The 20,638-nt window shown below is 45.5% G+C and overlaps 2 protein-coding genes across 5 annotated transcripts in view; one reads left to right on the forward strand and one right to left on the reverse strand.

The window, feature by feature from the left end:
- Positions 1-386: 386 nt before the first annotated feature.
- On the forward strand, positions 387-19,910 carry CLTA (clathrin light chain A). Of its 2 annotated transcripts, none has more exons than XM_073806292.1 (5): positions 387-703; positions 7,532-7,569; positions 9,893-10,010; positions 14,020-14,131; positions 18,463-18,691. In XM_073806292.1, the coding sequence occupies exons 1-5, from the start codon at positions 502-504 to the stop codon at positions 18,536-18,538; spliced, it is 546 nt and encodes a 181-aa protein (XP_073662393.1). In that variant the 5' UTR covers positions 387-501; the 3' UTR covers positions 18,539-18,691. The 2 variants fall into 2 exon arrangements, with proteins under 2 accessions (XP_073662393.1, XP_004320761.1); XM_004320713.4 differs by lacking the exon at positions 18,463-18,691 and adding an exon at positions 19,454-19,910 and having other exon boundaries at positions 393-703.
- The window catches only part of GNE (glucosamine (UDP-N-acetyl)-2-epimerase/N-acetylmannosamine kinase), a 53,019-nt gene continuing 43,524 nt past the window's right edge, over positions 11,144-20,638 (reverse strand). For 2 of the 3 annotated variants that reach the window (XM_073806284.1, XM_033858275.2), the window contains one exon: positions 11,144-11,981. The gene's annotated coding sequence lies outside the window, so the exon portion shown is untranslated. Of the gene's footprint in view, positions 12,002-20,638 lie in introns of all 3 variants that reach the window. The other variant, XM_073806283.1, reaches the window with a different exon arrangement.

A 20,638-nucleotide genomic window follows, 5' to 3' on the forward strand; every position in this document is an offset into this window, starting at 1 on the left:
TACAAATGAGGAAACTGAGATTCAGAAAGCCTAAGTGGCTTGACTCTTCTGCAATCGGCCAATCATCGCCGCCCTAACTTCACCTCACTTCCCGGTTCAGAGTCCTCTGTGAGGTGGCGGTCCCGGGTCGGTCCAGCCACAAAGGCGGGTCAGGCAAAGCTGCTTTAAGTCACGCAGCACTTCCGCCTGCCGGGGGCCGGCCGTCCTCGGCACCCTCCTCGCAGGTGTTTCCCGAGTCACGAGCTTCACTCGGCGGCCCAACCCTCCTCCGGCTGATTGGTTAGCTCTTGAACCACTTCTGTCCTCTGATTGGTTATTACCTTTTCGGCTCTCCAACACAGCCCAGACCGACCGGATATTGGGGCAGGGTTTCCGCTTCCGTCTTCTCCCTCCTCCCGCTTGATATCCGTCGCCACCACAGCGGCCGCTGCCGGGCGCGGAGTTGGCTGGTCGGTTGGTGTGTCTCTCAACGTCGGTGACCGTGCTGTTGAACTGCCCGCCATGGCTGAGTTAGATCCGTTCGGCGCCCACGCTAGCGGCCCCGCGCTGGGGAACGGAGTGGCCGGCGAAGAGGACCCTGCCGCGGCCTTTTTGGCGCAGCAGGAGAGCGAGATTGCGGGCATAGAGAACGACGAGGCCTTCGCTATCCTGGACGGCGGCGCCCACGGGCCCCAGCCGCACGGCGAGCCGCCGGGGGGTCCGGGTGAGTGCGGGCGCGTTTGGGGCGGGAGCACTTGTCCGGAAACTCGGCCCGGAGCGGGTCTGAGAAGCTCCGTGTAAGTCTTGTACCTCGCTGAGCGAGAGGTGAAGCAAAAAGGAAACGGGACCCCGGCTCAGTCATGCAGAAACGCAGGCTCGGCAAGCCTGGTCCGTTCTGTGAATGTGTTTGAGCGCTCCCGGGCACGGGCGGGGGAAAAAGTCAAGAAAATAGGATAAGCTGAGGAGCCCGAAGAAGCCCGTTCAATGCAGGTATCTTTCATTGAGCATTTGCTGTGCCTTGAGCCTGGCCTCAGAGGCACAGCCGCATTGGCGCACTTTGGCCAGACTTACAGGCCAGTCTGAGCCTAACACAGACCAGTTAGTAGGAAGGAAGGCCGGGAAAAAAAAAAAAAGAATCGTGGTATCGTTTTCGAGACAGAAACGAAAAATGGCAATGCAGTTCAGTGTTTCAGCACTTAAGGTGTACAGAATGTTGGGGTGGGGGAAGGAGGAATGAATAGGGAACGCGAGAAAGATGGTCTAGCCCTGGAGAAACTGTGGCCAAAGAGGGCAAGAGTTTTACCGCTTGTGGAAGGTATCACTGCTAGGACTTCTGGAGCTCTCCTTCCTCTGGGAAGAGCTTTGGTAGGCAGCGTTGCCTAAGCAGAACCTGAGATTAGCCTGGATCGGTCTTCCATGAGGTGAAGGGAAAAAGTAGTGTGGCCTTTCCCCAGCCAAGCTCCAGCAAAAAAGAGAAAGCGAGCACGTGGCAGGCTGCCAGTCTGACTTCTGAATGCCTTACCTGTGTGCAGTGCTTTGGATTGTGGCGGTAGGAGGAAAGGATGAGTCTAAGAGACCTTTTTAATCGTATAGGGAAGTAGGAAATGAGCTAGAAGAAACGGGACGCGGCTTTTCATTTCTTTAAAAAACTTTCCAGCTAAGGGAGAACAAGGTACAGGTGGGACAGATAGAGGTGTTTATGTTACCCTAAACTCAGACCTTAAGGGGCCAGGCAGGTAACATAAATGAGAGAAACATGCGGGCTGTGAGGTAATAAGGAGTATTGGAGACTGCGGCTTTGGTGCACTAGAGTAGTGAGTGGTCTTCGTAAAACCGTTCGGACTCCGAAATCTCAAGTCTTCAGCCAAGCAGAACCTATTTGGGGAGTGGGGGTGGGGAGACCGCTAGTTTGCAGCCTGAATTTTTATATTACATCATGCTGCCTCCTGAGCAAATCAGTTGCCCAATAAGAATCTACAGGAGAATGGGTAGTATACCTGAAAATGCAATTTATAGCAAGCAGGTTGGGCTGAACTAGGCTGTGGCCGGAAAATGAATTTGGCTTTAGGTGATTAGGGTTTCTTTGTTGTTGTCGGGAGGTCTTCAGCATTTGCCTGAGAATGGTAATATTTTTAGATCCTTCGTTTATCTCACTCATTGAATAGAAGGAGAAAACTGAGTCCTGCAGAGAAACGACTTGCTTAAGAAAAAAGGGCAAGTTAATAGCTGAGCGCCAAGTCCCCCCACCTTAGACTGTGCCATAGTCTGTTGCAGTTGTTTAAGCAGGGGTGGCGTGGAATAAGAGATTGTCATTTCTGAAAGGCAGTTGTGGTTGCCCTGGGGAGGACAGTTGGGGGTATCAGGACTCATAGAAGACTGTCCTGATTGAAGGACAGTGTTGACTCTTGCTCACTGTTGTATCCCTGGTGCCTAGCAGGGTGTCCGGCACACAGTAGGTACAAAGGAATGTGCAAAAATGTCAGGTACAGGGGTCCTGTATAGAACCAGCAGTTCTTGGTGATGGGAGGGGTAAAAGGGAAAGAATAGAGCTGGACACACAGATCCCTTCTGCATCAAGCTTTCAGCAAAGGGAAGGAAGGGATAATTGCTGACTTAGTTCCTAGGAAGGACTTTCTTAGTGAACTAAGCATTTAGTGACTTAAAGCTAGATCTCTGACAGTGTAGTTGAGGTTGGTAATAGTGCAGTGGTCAGAAAAAAAATAGTGCAATGCTCAGCACTTCCTTTGAGGATTAGAGCACTAGTTGGACACTTTATCTTCATTCTTTTTCTCTTTTCTTCTCTCTCTCTAGGGGTTAAGATTCTGTGCTGTCCTAGACTGCTTGAATGTGAGTTTAGCTTTGTGGTCTCAGACAACTTACATAACCATCGCTGCCACTGCCCTGCCTCAGTTTTCTTCTCTGTAAAAGGTGCGGATACTCACCACACAGGATTGCTAGGATTATATTGGAGAGCACCCATAAAGTGCTTACACACAGAACCTAGTATGTTATGACTACACACAGTCCCTGCCTATTATTACTTGGGAGTGAGGTGAGAAAGGTGTTACAAAGCCTATAGGCTTTGGGGTGTGCTGAAGACACAGCTTTTACGAGGGAGCTCTGTATCTGATGTGTTACCGTACAGAGATATATAGGCAGGAGAGAGGAGAGAGGAACATACCTAAACTCTTCCAGCCTTGGGGAAGACTCCCATGGAGGAGGGGCTAGGCCTGAGCCTTGGATGGCGCCCTCAGTTGTTAGGACATCCGGAGAAGAACATTAGTTTAGAGGTGGGAGGTAACCAGCTGAGTGAAGTGGCTTGGGGATACTGAGTAAGAACAAACGGTCAGGAAAGAGGCAGCTCGAGTCTAGAGCCGAGGAAAAGCCCTCAATCATGAGGGCTGAGGATGGAGGAGGCTAAGAGAGGTGATTAAGGAGCTACTGAGAGAGTATGGCAGTGAGGCACTTATCAAAGGAAGAGAGGTACATAAAGGAAAGCTTTCTGGAGGTGGAGAGTAATTTTCTTGGTAGCAGAGGGAAGTTCGGGGAAATTGCATGCATGATCCTTAGTGATACTGCACATTTGCTGTGCCCCAGGTTCTCTGTGTACTTTCAGATCCATGCAGTAACTGCAGGCAGAGTGGTAGTGTCATCCTGTTTCAGGTGAGAACTGATGGTTGTGGAAGTTAAGCCAGGTTCCTAAAGTGGCAAGCTAATGCATGACTCCACAGGAATTCAGACCCAGGTCTGCTTGACTTCCATTGGTTGGGGAACATGGGAAGTTGAAGGTGGGTTTGGGATAAAGAGTCTTTCATCTCTGGAAACTTATTCTGGCCCTTGTTTGTGTCTGGAGTTCTAGAGATGCCCTAGAAAGTTTCCTTCTGGGGCATCAAGTTGGTTAGCTTAGTTGTCCTAATAAATCAAGGCCCTGCGTGGCCTTTCTTCTACATGTTTCTATAGCAACAGATGATCCTTTGATTTGAGCCAGTTGAATGTCAGTACAGTAGTACAGTAACTAATAAAAGCTCAAAGCACTTGCCAGTGAGTCTGGATGAGTCTTCAGACCTAAAGGACAGGCAACATGCGACTTAGAAAGAGCTATGGGATGAGAATTGCTTCTGATGTTGTGTCTGGGGTAGTGACCAAGGTCTCTCCTACTGACAGTGGCCCTGGGTTGAAATAAATATTAACTGGATAGTTGGTGTGTTAGTTGTAATATATTAACCAAAACGTAGGCCTGGCCAGACTAGCCATTGTAGGCCCGAAGATTTAAAATTATCTCACTTTTTAAAATAGTATTTACTTACTTATTTATGGCTGCGTTGGGTCTTCGTTGCTGCACATGGGCTTTCTCTAGTTGTGGTGAGCAGGGGCTACTCTTTGTTGCGGTGCACAGGCTTCTTATTGTGGTGGCTTCTCTTGTTGTGGAGCATGGGCTCTAGGCATGCGGGCTTCAGCAGTTGTGGCTCTCGGGCTCTAGAGCGCAGGCTCAGTAGTTGTGGCACATGGGCTTAGTTGCTCCGCAGCATGTGGGATCTTCCCGGACCAGGGCTCGAACCCGTGTCCCGTATCTCACTTTTTAAATTTTACTCAAAAAAAATAAATTCCAGGTGGATTAAAGAGAGGCTTTTTTTTTCTTTTTTAAGTACCAGAAGAAAAGTGAATGTTTATCTTAGAGTAGGAAAGGCCTTCATCATAAATGCAGACAGAGAAATCATAAAGGAAAAAAAACCTGATAGTGTCTCATACAAGTTAAGTAGTTCTAGGCATTAACTATTGTAAACCATACAAAAAGATAATGGGGAAAATATTTGCAATGTGAGAAAACAAATAATACAGAAAGAATACTTAGAAATCAAAAGATTGCAGAAAACTGGGCAAAACTCAGGCAGTTTAGTAAAGAAGAAAATCAAATGTCAGGTGATCACCTCACAGAAGACTGGCACAACAAAGCCACCTGAAGGTTTTTTTTCCTGCTATCAGATTAGCAAAAATTTTAAAACACGCTAAAACTCAGTCTCTAGTAGCAATGAAGGTCTGAAAAATGGGGCACTCGTGGCGATGCTGGAAATACAAATGGTGGACCAAAGGGAGCAAATGTCTGGTGTTTAGAGGTCTTTAGAATATATATTCTGTGATCCATCAGTTCTATGTCAAGAAATTTATTGCTGAGGAAGGATTGAATATGCCCCCTGCAAATACTTTTATTAGTTTTTTGCTAAATTTACATTTTCAAAACTTGATAGAATATTTTAAAAATGATAGGGATAGGTGGCACAGAAACAGCTTAAAGTAGAAAAAAGCCACTAACAAAAACTACAAGAAACTCATTTTTGTACTTTTATAAATAAAGCATAGGAGTAAAACAAGTAAGGAAATTAAGAAAAGTACGAGAAATATGTTGAAATGATTGATAGATAACCAGCAAGTGAAACATGGATCAGAGCTGTGATGGGTTGGTAAGTGCTTAGATCCTGTGGTTTGTCTTCATGCCTCAGGTTATCTGATGATCCTTCCTCTGACTTCTTGCTTGCCCAGGTATTGCACCACTTTTTAAATGCTGATTATCTCATGATACATGCATTTAATGTTTTTCTTATATATCTTAAACATAAAAAATAAATTTAAGAGTGAAAATACTGTCATTAGTTATCTGCCCCTTCAAGAACACCTTACTTACCTCTCAAGGAACCAACCCTACATGTATTTTAAGGTCGTTTGTGAAGTGCTGATACATACAGATTTGTTGTGAGGATTAAACTTAATGTATAGAAAGTGTTTAACATTGTGCCTGGCACATTGGAAGCAGTAAGTAGTAGGTGTTTTCATACTAAAAAAGTTGAGAATTTAATGATATAGATGAATGGATTACTAAAAAGCATCTGTTATAGGAGTCATTTTGCGGGAAGAAATTTTATGTGTATGCATTAGATAAAGTAAAAAAATAGAAACCAATAGGCTGAGTAATGAAATTATGTGGCATTTTCTTCTGTCTCCATTTTCCTTTTTTTTTAAAACAATGTTTTGGTATCAGGGAGGCATGCTGGGGAAATGAAAGTTTTCAGTACTCCCAAAGCTAAGAGGAGGGTAGTTGGGAGAAGCAAGAGAACGAGGTTGATTTGGAAAATAGGCGGTTCAAGTTGGGTTTAATTAGTTAGGAACCAAGAAAACTGGAGTGGTTTGATGAAATCTTTGCCTGTTCAAAGGAAAGAATGCGACTGAGAGCACCCTGCCTCTGGCTTCTAGGAAAACCTCTGATGTTTCTGAGGGCCTTATGATGGTGGCCCACACTAGCTGCTCTGCATTCCTTTTACTACTTGGGTTCTTATATCTTTTAGGTTCATCTCTTTTCTCCTCTTCCCTCTCCCATCCCATGCAATAACATGGTCATCATAGTTTGAAAACAATTGGACAAAATACTGTAAGTCCTACATAGTAGGCAGTAAATACGGGTCAGCCAACAGATAGAGAATACATAGAATATGTAGGTGGACGCTGCATTTTTATGGTGCCTGTATCGAAGCTTTCAAGGGGAGGCAGAGCAGCCACTCCAAAGGGCTGGTGTGCAGCCTGGTACAGGCTGTATCAGTGGCGGCTGTTGGGTCAGGGCGTGGGTTAGAAACACATGCTTATTGGGCCAGTCAGGTAACTGAATTAGTGACACACAGAATGGGTTAAAAAAAAAAAAAATGGGGCTAGTGGGGACTGGCAAATTGTCCAGAGCATGCTGCATGTAAAGCCTGCCTTCATTTAGGAATGCAGGCCCAGTGTTGCCAGATCTTCTGTCTGCACACCCACACACACACGCTGGGAATCCTGATTTTGTGAAATTTCCTGATTTAGTGCTTTGTATTTTAAATAAAATATGTTCAGCCTGTGGACCACCATTTTGAACTGTATGGATTGATAATCTCTGAGTCTTAGACATTTTTCATATTTCTGAGATGGACTTTCTCATTTAGCTCATGAACAATTAATTGTGCCAATAAGATCAGATTGTATACAATTTGAGTTTTTGTAACTTGCATCCTTGAAAACACTAATTTAATTTGGTATGCCCAAAGCTTACTGTTCTGGACTAATTCCAAGTAGACTAGAGGAATTAGTAAGAAGTCGCAAGTGTAGACCCTCAGGTGCCAAACCTGCTCTAGCCAAAGGATGGAGAGTCCTGACCCCAAGAAAGCACCTTGGTTTAAATATGAAGCTGCATATCTCTGCTCACTGTGAAGGATTCCGGGCCACCCTTATCCTTTGCCTTCTTTAGAACTTTGATAGAGAAACTGTTGCTCTGTGAGGCTCTTCTGCCGGGCTTCTAAGTGTTATCTCTAAGCCAGAAGACAATTATCAAAAGCTTTTGGACAGATTTGTCCACATTTTGGTGAAGTCATTTGTGTAAGCACATCTTGATTTCATTAAATAGAAAGTTGTCCATTGTTTATCTAGCACAGGGATAGTAACTTAGAGTACTTACAGCACTGTGTCATACTCTGTAACCCTTTGGCCCAGCATATGACCAGCCCTGATTGACAGATTGAAATCTTATGTCTTGCAGATGCTGTTGAAGGAATCATGAATGGCGAATACTACCAGGTACAGAGTACTCTGATTATGATGCATGATAGTGTTGAGAGTCTTCCTTTCCTGTGATTTGAATTGACTGACCTGGAAAGGATCCCACTCCTTTGACTTTCCTGGATGTATTAGTTACTGGTATGTTACCTGCCAAAGTGGAAGGATTTGAAGAGAGGTAACATTGATAGAGTAGTCTTTTAAAATGTGATTGACCTGACCCTAGTGTTACCAACTTTATTCTCAAGAAATGACCCTTCATGATGATGGCAGTGGTGGTGGCAGTGGCAGTGGTGGCTGATTTTTTTTTTTTTTTTTTTTGCGGTACACAGGCCTCTCACTGTTGTGGCCTCTCCCGCAGCAGAACACAGGCTCCGGACGCGCAGGCTCAGCGGCCATGGCTCACGGGCCTAGCCTCTCCACGTCATGTGGGATCTTCCTGGACCGGGGCACGAACCCGTGTCCCCTGCATCGGCAGGCAGACTCTCAACCACTGTGCCATTAGGGAAGCCCCGGTGGCTGATTTAAACACTGTGCCATGTAGTGTCAAGCACTGTTTATATTGAATTTTCTTTAATTCTCACAACAATCTGAGGGACCTGAACTATTGTTATTCCCATTTACAGATGAATAAACTGAGGCATACAGAGGTTAAACCAGGAGTCTAAAAGTAACAAAGGTAGTATGTGGTGGGGCAGCATTGGAACTTTTCAGCTTTTAGATTGTCTTGAGGGTGGGGGGTGGCTGGTATTTGTGACAACTACCATTATTTTCCCTCTGTATCACTGAGTTTTTGGTCACCAGCCCAACTTGCATTGGCTTAAATAGAGAGAATTCACTAGCTCATATAATTGAAAGAACTCTGAGATAGGCTAGGGGTCCTCGGACCTGGATTCCGACTCAGTTCCTCTAGGACTCTGGTTCTGCCAGCTGAGTGTGCAGTTTTTACTCTTTCACGGTGGCAGAATGGCTACAGCACTTCCGGGTCTCACATGTGCATGTCATACTATCTAGAACAACATGGAGGTTTCTCCCAACCACTCAACAAAAGTCCTGTGTTTCCCTCTTGACCAGATGGAAGTAATCACTGTAGCCTGGGGAAATAGCGTGGTGCTTTGCTTCTGCCTGGGTTTCTGCTCACCCTTCAACCAGTTAACTGTCAGGAAGGATGAGATTAGTCTAATTGGTTTAAGCCAAAGGTGGACTAACTTTTGCTGTAAAGGACCAGATAGTAAACATTTTAAGCTTTGTGGGTCATAAGGTCTCTGTCAACCTATTCTGTTGCTGTAACATGAAGGCATCTGTAGACAGTATGTAAACGAATGGGCATAGCTCTGTTTCAGTAAAATTTAATTACAAAAACAGGTGGCTGAGCTGGCTATAGTTTCCAGTCCCTGGTTTAGAGCTTGGTCTTTAGAGTGAGATGGAATGGGGTTCAGTCCTGGCTTTATCCCTTACTAGCTGTGAATTTGGACATGTCATTTCTCTGCGCCTCAGTTTAATCCCCCAACTGCTGACATGGGAATAAAAATTTGACTTGTAAGGTGTTTGGGAGATAAAGCTTTTATGTGGCTGAAACACGGAAAGTACTAACAATAAGTTAGTTACTAATACTACTGTAAATAATTTTCTTTCCATCTTTGTTTATAGTCTGGTTAAGCTGGTAATATTCCCTAGTTCAGTAGGTGAGATAATTCTATAAAGATTAGATTCTTTTTGAATCTTTATCAATTTATTTATTAGCTTCCAAATCTTAACCACTATAAAGAACCTGTGTGTCTCCCTCCCCTCCCCATACGCTGTGACTCACATTGGCCTGCCTTTTTATTTTCTTTGGTGTGACTGTAGTAACTATACATTTTCTTTTGGACTCTCTTTTTCCTAGAATTCACTATATTTTGATTAGGTGGTATGAAGTGTACTTTTCCCTGTATTGTATAATAACATTTAGAAGTGTCAGATTCTAGGCCTTGCCGTGCTGTGTATTTACCTTTGTTACTTTGAAGATATCACAATCTCTGTGTCAAGTAAGGAAAATAAAACTGATCACACTGTTTCCTAGTAAGTCCATTACTCACTTCCCCAGCTTTCCCATCTCCCACTCAAGTCCCATTTATTAACAGGATAAGAACTACTCAGGCTCCCTTGTGGATTGCAAGGATTGAGTGCATAATGTTGAAAGCTCCCTATTGGCACGTAAGGTGGTGGTGGTGCTCGTAAGGTAATCCTTTACATTTACCACAGCCATCAGTGTTGCACATAAACAGCGGTTCTAACTTGGGTGAAGCGCATTTCTGGGAGGAGGTTTTGGTACTGATAGAGCACAACTGTGTTTTGTGTTAAGGAGAGTAATGGGCCAACAGACAGTTATGCAGCTATTTCACAAGTGGATCGATTGCAGTCAGAGCCTGAAAGTATCCGTAAATGGAGAGAAGAGCAAACGGAACGCTTGGAAGCCCTTGGTAAGGAATCCCTTTCTGTCTTTGGGTATCTGTTTTCAGTGGAATAGTTGACCTTGACTCTACTTTTATCCCTTTTTAACATGAATTAGCCATAATGTTCTTGTACAGTTTTGGGGAAGGTATCTTTCCCAACAAGGTCACAAGGCCACCACATGGAGATGCTTAATCACAGGCCGCTGTGTGGGGATTCGGGCAGCCCAGAGAGCCACAGTGCATCTCTCCTCTCAGGAAGGGCAGAGTGGTGCTGTGGAAAGAGCCTTGGACTTGGAGTGAAAGACTGGGCTCCAGGCCCAGCGGTAACTTATCAGCTGTGGGCACTTGGTTGCTCAAACCTTACAGAATCTGTTTCATCTGTGAAGTAAGATCAGTGTTATTAACCCCAAGGGTAGTCTGAGATGGTATTTATGAGAGTGCTTTGTAAACCTGAAGGTATCATATCCATGTGAGGGACTGCACAGTCCATTTACCATTTGAAGGCTGGATTTAAAGTAATGCTTGAGAGGAAAATGTGAAAGATGTTAGGTAATATGTACAATTTGGTTTTCTTACCCTAATATTCCTGTACGTTTTTACTTTTTATGGATGAGGAAAGTGAGGATCAGAGGAAGAGTAAGTTTTTGGATCACCACGGCTATAAGTGGTGGAGTCAGAATTTCAGCTTAAGTCTGCTCTGCTTCAGAATCCATACCCATCCCTTCAGCCGCATTGCATTTAGTGTACGCCATCTTGAGGGGCAGGCTGAGCCTGAGAATCAGTGCTAGCCAGCCTGGCCTTTGCTGAAGAGCCTTCTCCATGGAGTGTCAGCTATTGGTCAAGATCGGGAGAGACTTGGTATCTGTACACGTGGGTTGGAAAGGTGTGGCAGAGGTGTGGGGGGGGTGTTATCCAGAGGGTATTCTTTTCTCAATTTTTTATTAAAATTTCAGACACAGAATAGAGTAAAACAAACATGTGTGCCCCTTCCTCCAGATTCAGTAATGAACATTTTGCCATATTGGGTTGTCTTTGTATAAATGAGGCATGTATGTGTATGTTTTATACACTCAACATGTGCATACATTTATATGTGTATTGTGAATATACACATAATTTTTTTCCTGATTCACTTTAAGATATAGACACCACCACATACATCATGCCTAAATATTTTATTGTACAACTAGAAATAGCAACATGCTTCTGTGTTACCACAGTGTCAACATTATTATTCCTTCTTGAGAATCGCTGAACTAGTGAAAACATGACTTAGATGGTGTAGAAATAGGAAAGGACACCTAGAAATAGGAAAGGAATTGACCCAGATAATACAGCCAATTAGTGTCTCTCCAGCCCAGTTTCTGTGGCTTTCAGAACAGAGGGCACACTTACGTTTAACCTTTACAGCAGTATCCAATAGTAGTTTCTTTGATGATGGAAATGTTCTATATCTGTGCTGTTCTGTATGGTAGCCACTAACTGTATGTGGCTATTATGTCTGAGAAACTGAGTTTTAAATTTTATTTAATTTTAATAAATTTAAATGGCCACATGAGGCTAGTAGCCACTGTACTGGATAGTGCAGCTTTAGAAAGATGAAGATAGGTATTCATGGTGCAGACAGCCTTGGTCCTTGCTTGTTCTTCTTTGAGCATCTCTTCTGAGTAGACTTAGAGGCAAGACTTAGCAGGTATTAGTACTACTGGAGTCTTTTTCATGATGCAGAACCCAGCTTTATCTTTTCTCTTTCCCCAAAGTTTAGCAAAGTTGTCTTCTCCATGGAGGAGCATACACTTTGGTGTCTGGAAAAATATCATTTTCTTTTTCAGTTATCAAATTGGGCCCTTTGGGAATATTCCATGAAGTGCTATTTTCTTAACTCATGTTGCCTTCCTGAGGGAAGTCAAACATTTGGCCTCGCATTCCAGTAGAATCGAATTAAACTGGTCCGTGAATTAGGTGTTTCTGCAGTTTCACATTTTTCTGTTGCAAGAACTGTGAGAAAGTGCAAGATGCTAAAAATAGAGAAGCAATGTTCATGGTCTTAAGCTTAGCTGTGTGCTACGTTTTCCAATAATTTTCTGTGAACATTAATGCGTATGGCCAGAGAAGACAGCTGTCAGTGTACCCTGCTCTCTAAGAGGATTTTTCACCCTCTCCTCTCCCTTCTCCCTCCCAGATTCAGAGACGCTGTATTACAGCTTGGATCTTTGTTCCATCAAGCTAAGTGTTTAAGAATTCTAAATTCTTATTGCCAGTGTCACTTCATAAATTTATAAAAGAAGACGATTTAAAGGAACTATTTTATGCAGTAAAATGATCATTAGACTATACAGAAAGAAAATACTCTCCAATCAAAAAGTAATTCTTTGGAAGTAATTTCACAACTCCTGAAAAGGAGACCTTATTCTTTAAAGTTTTTTCAGTTTCTTGTCCACAGGGCACCATCGGCCCACAGCATCTCTCCCTGCATCACAGCACCCTCCATTCCACATACACTTAATGCCATGGACAGACACACATCACAAGTTTACTGTGTATACTTGAGTCATCAGTGGAAAATTTGAGTGAAATAATTCTCCTCCTGAGCCAGTATGTCACCTTCTGATAAGTTAGATAACAGGGTAAAAAGTTCTTTATAATCTGAAAGTTTGCGGGAGTTTCTAGCTGCTACTAGGTTATTTCTAGTAGTTACAAAGTCTTCTGCAGGTTGTTACTACAGGACCTTTCTTGCAAAGGCCCTAAAATTGCCCCTGAATGCTTACTTTCTTCCCTTCAAGAAGTTGTTTGCTTTGTACTTTGCTCCTCAAGGACACTCATTACAGGTTGGGCTCTGGATCACTGATGCCCATCTGCTGGTCACATCTGTGACTGTTGCTGGGCCTGCCTCCCTTTCCGTCCCTCGTCCCTCTCTTTGGAGGCAGCACAGTGAAGTAAGAATGTGTGAGCTTTAGAGTCAGACCTGGGTGTGAATCTTGGCTCTGCCACTTATTATAACCTTTGGGAACGTTACTCAAACTTGCGGAGCTGTAGCTTTTCTCACTGCTGAATATGGGACTAGTTTACCTTCTTGGGATTGTTGTAAAGATTACATGAGATGTCTGTAAAACACCTGCCAGAGAGGACATCCTTAAGAATGTGCTTAAAGTTTAGGTATTAGGGTGACTTCCGGTGTCAACTGTGGCAAAAGTATGACCTGTATTTCCTTCTCTCTACCATTTACTGACAAGTTTCTTTTAGTATCTTAGGGAAACTCGTATTTAGTCCTGAGAAACTTTGTGGGTGAGAACCCAATCTGGCACACCTGCTAGGTGTGCTTTTTCTCTCTCACCTAGAACCTTTTGGATAGCTGTTAATGACGACCCTCACCTCTCCCCCCACAGTTCTCCGCATTGGAGTTTCTCCTTTAGTTCTGCCCTAGCTCTGCCACAGACTCGCTCTGTGGCCTAAGCGGGAGTAGATATTTTGTGCTCCCCTCAATTCCATCTATACCCTACTGTTTCCTGCTTCTGGAATCATCTCTACCTCTGATAATTTTTCTCATAGCTCCTTGCTTCATAGATGTGCATCTACCATTAATTGTCCAACCTGTGTGGAATATAGTTTGTGAGGAGATTTTATTAAAAGATTATTTAATATGAATAGTCCACCCTGAACTGGCAGCATCATTAAAGAATCACCTGTAATTGCTTTTTCCCCAGTTGGTGTCCCAAAAGCCTTTTTTAAAATTAAAAGTCAGTATTTCCACCTCTCCCCCACTGCAAAAAAAAAAACCCCAAACTAGTGATCCACTAACGTGTAGGTGGACTGGGATAAATGGTGGTGAAACACTTTGGATAGAATTGCTGAGATCGAGAGCTGGACATACAATCAGGGAAAAGAGAATTTTATCTTCCCTCCCGAGTGTTCTCCCTCCAACACACACATGCGCCTGCACACAGCATGAGATTAATAAGCCCAAATACACGGTGAAGCGGACTTCAATTTGCATTTCGCCTCATTTGTATCGTCTTTCTTTTCCTTCCCTTCAAAGATGCCAATTCTCGGAAGCAGGAAGCAGAGTGGAAAGAAAAAGCAATAAAGGAGCTGGATGAGTGGTATGCGAGGCAGGACGAGCAGCTACAGAAGACGAAAGCGAATAACAGGTCAGTCCGTACTGCTTCTAGAACAGCTCGTTTGCCAAGACAAAATCAGGTCCGTTTCCACCAGCCAGTGTAGGTTTTCAGCTGCCGCGTCTTTTAGTGTGAAATGTCTTTGCAGGTTTTCAAAAATATACTTGAAACGTAAGGGTTACAAGTCTCTTGGATCTTGTGAGTAATTCAGCCTGTTTTTTTGCCACACTAGTTGTAGTGAGTCTAGCTCTGCAGCTGAGAGTTTGGTTAGTATGCACTGCCTGTAATGGTATGATTCTGCAGAAGGAAGTGTCATCTCACGGGATCAAGTCCACGTGTAAAAAATGTAACCCTGGAATGAAAGGCCACTTTCAGGACTATTCCAGGATCTCAGTACTTTGGAGGTGATTATAGACTCAGTCATGTCGCATCCCCTGCCTCTGAGGGCTGCTCCCCAAAGGGTCCAGTAGTAGGGATGTGTGTTTCGTCATTAGGTAGCCAAGATTTTCCAACACAGTGACTTCAGAATTAAGGGTTCTCTGGGTGCTTATTATCTGTGTCTAAGAAAATCTTGAGTTGACTTTTTAAAAATGCTCTTTTCAGAATTTACTCACTTACTGAAGGTTAAGTAGTTGTAGGGAGTAAACAGTCATTCTCCTTCACCACCGACCAGCAGCTGTGGTCTTTAAATGCTCCGTGCTCAGAGTCCACTTGGAAGCAGCTCAGAAAGAGAGATGGGGGCAGCACTGCTCACCTGGGCACAGGCCGATGGGCTTGCTTCCCCTGTGAGACTGGAGACTGGGAACTGGCTTTCACTTCATAGTCACTCCACCCACTTAAGTGTAAAAGATAGGTTAGACTCGGCCTGGGGCTGTTTGTAATTTTCATGGTAAAGAGCCTTGGGTCCTTGTTCTCAGAGGCAGGAGTGGGTTTAAGTACCCTTGTCTCTGGCAGCTCTTAAGTGGAAATCTGCCAGAAGAGAGGGAGCTAACCTCTTTGCCAGACAGTTTCTGCTGTCGTGGGGCGGCTACGGCAGAACAGATGGACTGTTTGTGCAGCAGCCTTCGACTACCTGTCTCCCGTTGCCCATTCTTGGTTCTGTCACTGCCTCGAGCCTCTGTCCTGGCCACCTTCCTATGGGGCATGCGTGCCTGTCAGGTTCCATTTGAAGTTTTGTGACAAGTATGGTGGGGCGGCCCTCTGGTCGGGGTTGAGTTGCTGAGGGTAGTAGCGTTAGCTGCCGGGGCTTCTGCTGTGAGATTGTGGTCAGTTTGAAGTGCTGACAGGTCCAGGTTCCTTAATCCTGTGCTCATTCAGGATGATTTCCCCCAGATGCAAGTTCAGATTTCTAAAGAAGGATGGATGGGTGCTTGGTGCAGGAACCCTGTGAGGCCCTATTTACCTTGGCGAGTTGCCTCAGGCCGTGCATCTGCTCCGAAGTACTTGGTAAAACCAGGCTGACCCTCCAGGTGTGGAGTCCCCTTCCTGCCTTGCCTGAGGATTGCTGCTTTCAGTCTGCTCTAAGTAGGTGGAAGGGCCAGCTGAGTTTTCGTGTGTGGTTTCCCTTTTGTTCTGGGGCTGTAGCCTCGATGGAGCTGTGCTGTCCTGTCACCAACAGCTCCTTCCTCTCGGGCTAGCTGCAAAGGAGCAAAAGCCTGACAGCAAGCTTTTGTTGTCTCAGTAATGCTTTGAACAGGAGTCATTAAACCTTTATTCTCTCCCAGCAGAGGCAAGCACAAGTTGAAATTGACTAGGTTTAGCCCTGTGTGTAAACTAAAAGGATTATGGGTTTACAAGCTGGCCTGCCTTTCCTTTCCCTCCCACTCATTGTGCCCACAAACTACTCTGTTTTCCTGCTGACTTATTTGGAGTTACAATCAGGCTGTTCTTTTTGCTTTCTTTAAATTCCCACAAAACACCTCCTATGTATAAACCAGAATGGGAGAGAAGCAAGGGTATGTGAGTTTAAAAATAAAATTACTAGGATTTCCCTTCAAATAAATATGGGAGCTTAGGTTAATGACCAGGCATGACTGTCCTTAAAGGGTTCCTCCCACTCCTGTGCCCCAAACCCACTGGGCAAAGGAGAGGGTAAGACTCATTGAGGGAGGTTCCCTGCCCACCCATGCTGGATGAGGGGGGCTGGCTGGGCCCAGGGATTCAGCCTGTCCCCTGCTTTGTGAACTTGTCCACCCAGCTTGCCCCCCTTTCCTTCTTGTCCCAGAGTTGCCATTTTGGTCCATTCCCATGTGAGAGTGAAGGGGGGATGAAGTTCTGGCTTCTGGGCTGTACGTTGTCAAAGCAGTCGAGTCTGGCAGGGACTGAGCGGACTGACGGTTGTGTTCAGGGACACACAGTACGCCAGAGCCAGGACCCTTGTCTGCAGGTCTTCTCACTGCTTGCCTCCAGCTCCTCTTTTTTCAAAGGTGGGCATTTTGAAATGACCATCTATGTTTCCAGGATACTGGCAGTTGGTCCCAGCTAGTCAGTGTGGGGAAGCAGTAGTCGGATAATCCAAGATTAAGCTGGCTTTGGGCCCTAGCGTTCCTGGCTCCTGGCAGCGTTTGTGCCCCGTGGTGTTTACTGAGGCTGGCGGGAAGGAGGCGTGGCCTCCCGAGCGCACACCAGCTGGGGAGCAGCAGTAACTTACAGTGAAAAGAGCCAGACCGCCTTGGTTGTGAGTTCTGCCACCCCTGTTGCTACTTGTTGCCAAACAGGTTGCTTCATCTCGAGGCCTCCCTTCCCTATCACGTCATCTGTAAAGTGCGGGGAGAACACTCAGCGTCCTGGGTTGTTTGGGGTTGAGGATGAAATGGACACAATGTCTATCAGAGGGCTCAGCCCATAAGTGGGTACCTAGGAAATGCTGGTGGTTGCTGGGGTAAGGCCTGGGGATGAAGCTGGCAGCACTTACCCTGGAGAATCCCGCGGGGAAGGCCAGTAGGAAGCCTCACCTGCTGGAGTGTCTGGTGCTGGAAGCCTCACTCAGTTAGGATGGAGCCTTGGGAGCAGCTCCCCAGAGCACAGTCGTGCCTCTATTGTGGATTTGAGATGTTTCTGCTTCTCAATATTCTCTCTTTTTTCCTGCCTGCTTGCCTGCCTTTTGGACCTCTTGCTGTCTAGGGTGGCAGATGAAGCTTTCTACAAACAACCCTTCGCTGACGTGATTGGTTATGTGTATGTTGCAAAACTAATTCCTTTTCTTGTCTTGATTGTTCCTACTTTTTGTTTATAGTTAATGCTCCTTTTATGTCACAAGTTGCTTTGCTTTTAAAATTATTTCAAACTGGCACTGTGGGGGCTGCCTAAGAGTTGATAAGCTGCGGGAATGTTCCATTGATTGTCTCACAGAACCACGACTCCCTGCAACTCTGGTTGCCATTTTTCATTTTGGGGTTTGGAGGGAAGGAAGCTAACTCACTTTCAAAATGTGAGTCATTCGTGATCTCGTCTGGGAAGGCTTTGGGACTGGGGAGGGCTCTGACCTCTTGTTGCTGCTGCCACTGCTGCCTCCCTGCCCCAGGTGGGAAGGGGGAGTGTCCCCACCTGGGGAGGGGGAAGAAGCCCTGGGTTAGGAACCAGTGCAAGCAGCATTTTCTACACTGGGTTCCTTTGAAGAATGTGGGGTTGGGGCAGAAGAGTCAGCAGAGGGGGCAGTCTCCCGTGGGGTCTGTAATTGTTCCTCTGTGGTCTCCTACCAGAAATTGTTGTTTAGTGGCCAGCTTCTGATGCCCTGTCCCCCACTCTGGCATAAAGAGACCCCCAGCTTTGAGGTCGAGATAGCCAGAGCTGTATGACACAGGCCACTGTGGCTTTTCCTCCTAAAGAAAACTGCAACCTCTCTGGAAAAGTGTTGTTTTGTTTTGGTTTAAGGATTTCTGTTGTCAAAGCAGTATTGCTGAATTGCTTGTTTCCTCCTTGAAAATTAGGACTAGCCTTTTGATGTAAGGGAGATGAGGGTGGAATGAAGGAAGTGAGGAACTTGTGGGAAGACTAGACAACAGGCTCAGGTCTGTAGAGCCTCTTACGGTGCATGACCTTGAGCCCTTCATCCTGTTAGGAGATAGAGCTGGGTTTCCTGGGCCTGTGGGTGCATTTGCAATGAGACTTGTGAAATGCTGGACTTACAGGTGGTGTTGGATTTACTTTTTGCACATTCTCTCTGGAGTAGAAATGGAGACTGGAAAAGTCAAGTCTGGGTTTGCTGGGCAGCAGGGTGGCCCAGCAAAGCCAGCCGCACGTCCCCAAGAGTACAGAGTGGCAAGGGCATGTCTAGCTTACTGACCATCTGCATTGAGCTCATTCTCATTTTCTGTATCTGACCTAAAGTTTTTCTTATTTCTTTTCTTCTCTTCACCTTTAAGCACAAACATAAACCATCCTTGCTACAGCCTAGAACAGTTAAGTAAACCTTTCTCACTGCCCCTGTGTGTGCCATGAAGTCGCAGTGTTGTAGTGGCTCTGGGCTTCAGCGGTGTTTGCCACGGCCATCCCTGTGAGAGTGCCACCCCTCTGTCCCCACAGACCAGTCATCTCCATTGCTTTCGCTTTGCCTGTGATGCCTGTTGGAGTAGATGAAGTAGTGTGTCTTCCCTCCTCTTAGCATTGTCTTTTTAGGCTGTAGCTCCTACAAGTTAGCTCCCAGCTGGGGATGGGCTGACCTTGGTGTGAAAAAATGTTGGAGCAGCATCCTACCAAAAAGCAGTTCACACTGCTTGGCTCTCAGCCATTGGGCGCCCACCCCTGCCAGAGTGCCCCAAGAGGCCCATGGTACCCGGCTGGAGGGAAAATGGCAAACTTTTGGCTGAGGAGAATGTCCTAACAAACCCCTTCCAGAATGGCTTTAGTCTCTAGTGCCTGCTAGCATGGGAGCTTTGTCTTGAATTCCTTTTGAGCTGCCCTATTTCTCTCCAGCCTTAGGAATAAATCCAGAGGCTATTGTGCAGTGACCTGTGGGCTTCTTTGGAGGTCTCTAAATTTACTTGAAACTCAGTACAGCCCAACATAAACTGCTGTTCAAGTTCTTGGCCAGCCTGCTGCTTTGCCCTTGCTAATGAAGGCGGTGAGTAGCTGGCTAAGGACTGGCTTTTTAAATTCTCTGTATCAACAGAGAGAGTGAGTCCTGAACCAAACACCTGTATTCCAACATTTTACACAGCAGTCCGGGCCCCCTGTGCCTAGGAAAGCTGGCCATGTGTATGCTCCCGAGTCTGACCTGGGCCAGGGGCTGTTACTCTTTGGAAAACCAGAATGCCATCAAGTCAGGCATAAAGAGGCAGTTGCTTTCATAACAGGGCAGCTGCCAGGTAGCTACCAAGGATTCTACATTAAACCAACATCTTTTGTTGCTTCCAGGGCAGCAGAAGAAGCCTTTGTAAATGACATTGAAGAGTCGTCCCCAGGCACTGAGTGGGAGCGGGTGGCCCGGCTGTGTGACTTTAACCCCAAGTCCAGCAAGCAGGCCAAAGATGTCTCCCGCATGCGTTCTGTCCTCATCTCCCTCAAGCAGGCCCCCCTGGTGCACTGAAGAGCCGCCCTGTGGAAACACTACATCTGCAATATCTTAATCCTACTCAGTGAAGCTCTTCACGGTAATTGGATTAATTATGTTGAGTTCTTTTGGACCAAACCTTTTGTCTTTAGAGTTGATCATTGTTTGTGATTGCATGTTTCCTTCAACTGTGTTGTCCCTGGCATTCAAAGAGGAGGGGAGGTGGCGGAGGAAGGGAGGGGAAGCCTCCCAATGGCAGCCTCAACCTATGCTTTCGTGCGTTACTCTGAGAATAAATTTCTGTTTCAGACAATAAACAAACATGAAGCTTCATTATTGACCACAAGATATGCTGCAGTTGGGAGTGAGGTTGGTGAGGAATTTCCTTTTATCCTTTCTAGGGCTGAGGCACAGCCACTGGGTGCCAACCCCTGCCTTGAACTAAAATAGCTCTGAGTTTCTATTGTCTATAGTAGGAGTCTGTGGAAGTTTCCATTGAAAAGGGAGTTCCTTGGCTAAAAGTTAACCCCTTATTGCCCACCAAAGATAGGGCTTTGAATCCCCACACCACCCTAGACATTTTCTCCCAGGTGGCTCGTTTGTCACGGTCCCTTACCGTAGGATCTTGGATAGTATATTTCAGCAGGGGTCTCTCTGGGAAATAAAGCTAGTGAGACCCTTACTCCTCTGGATTCAGCCAGTAAACCTGAGTCAGGATGGCATGAATGTGGCTGGCCCCATTAACTCGGAATCCCTGTAGCACACACTGCTGGCCAGTACAGTAGCCACAGGTGGCTATTTAAGTCAATCAGAATTAAAAATACAATTCTAGCCCCTAGCTCCATTTCATATGCTCTGTGGCCACATGTAGTTAGGTAGCATTCGGACTGCACAGGGCAGATTATAGAACATTTACATCATCATAGAATGTTCTGGACCACACTGATCCACACAATAGGTGCCTGTAGGAGACTGTGTTCCATTCAGGCATCAACACATTCATTATTTGCTCTCAGAACCTGTCACATTTTAGGTGATGGTTCGAGTGA

This window comes from Tursiops truncatus, chromosome 6 (assembly GCF_011762595.2).
Source record: "Tursiops truncatus isolate mTurTru1 chromosome 6, mTurTru1.mat.Y, whole genome shotgun sequence".
In the NCBI taxonomy this organism is placed as follows: domain Eukaryota; kingdom Metazoa; phylum Chordata; class Mammalia; order Artiodactyla; family Delphinidae; genus Tursiops; species Tursiops truncatus.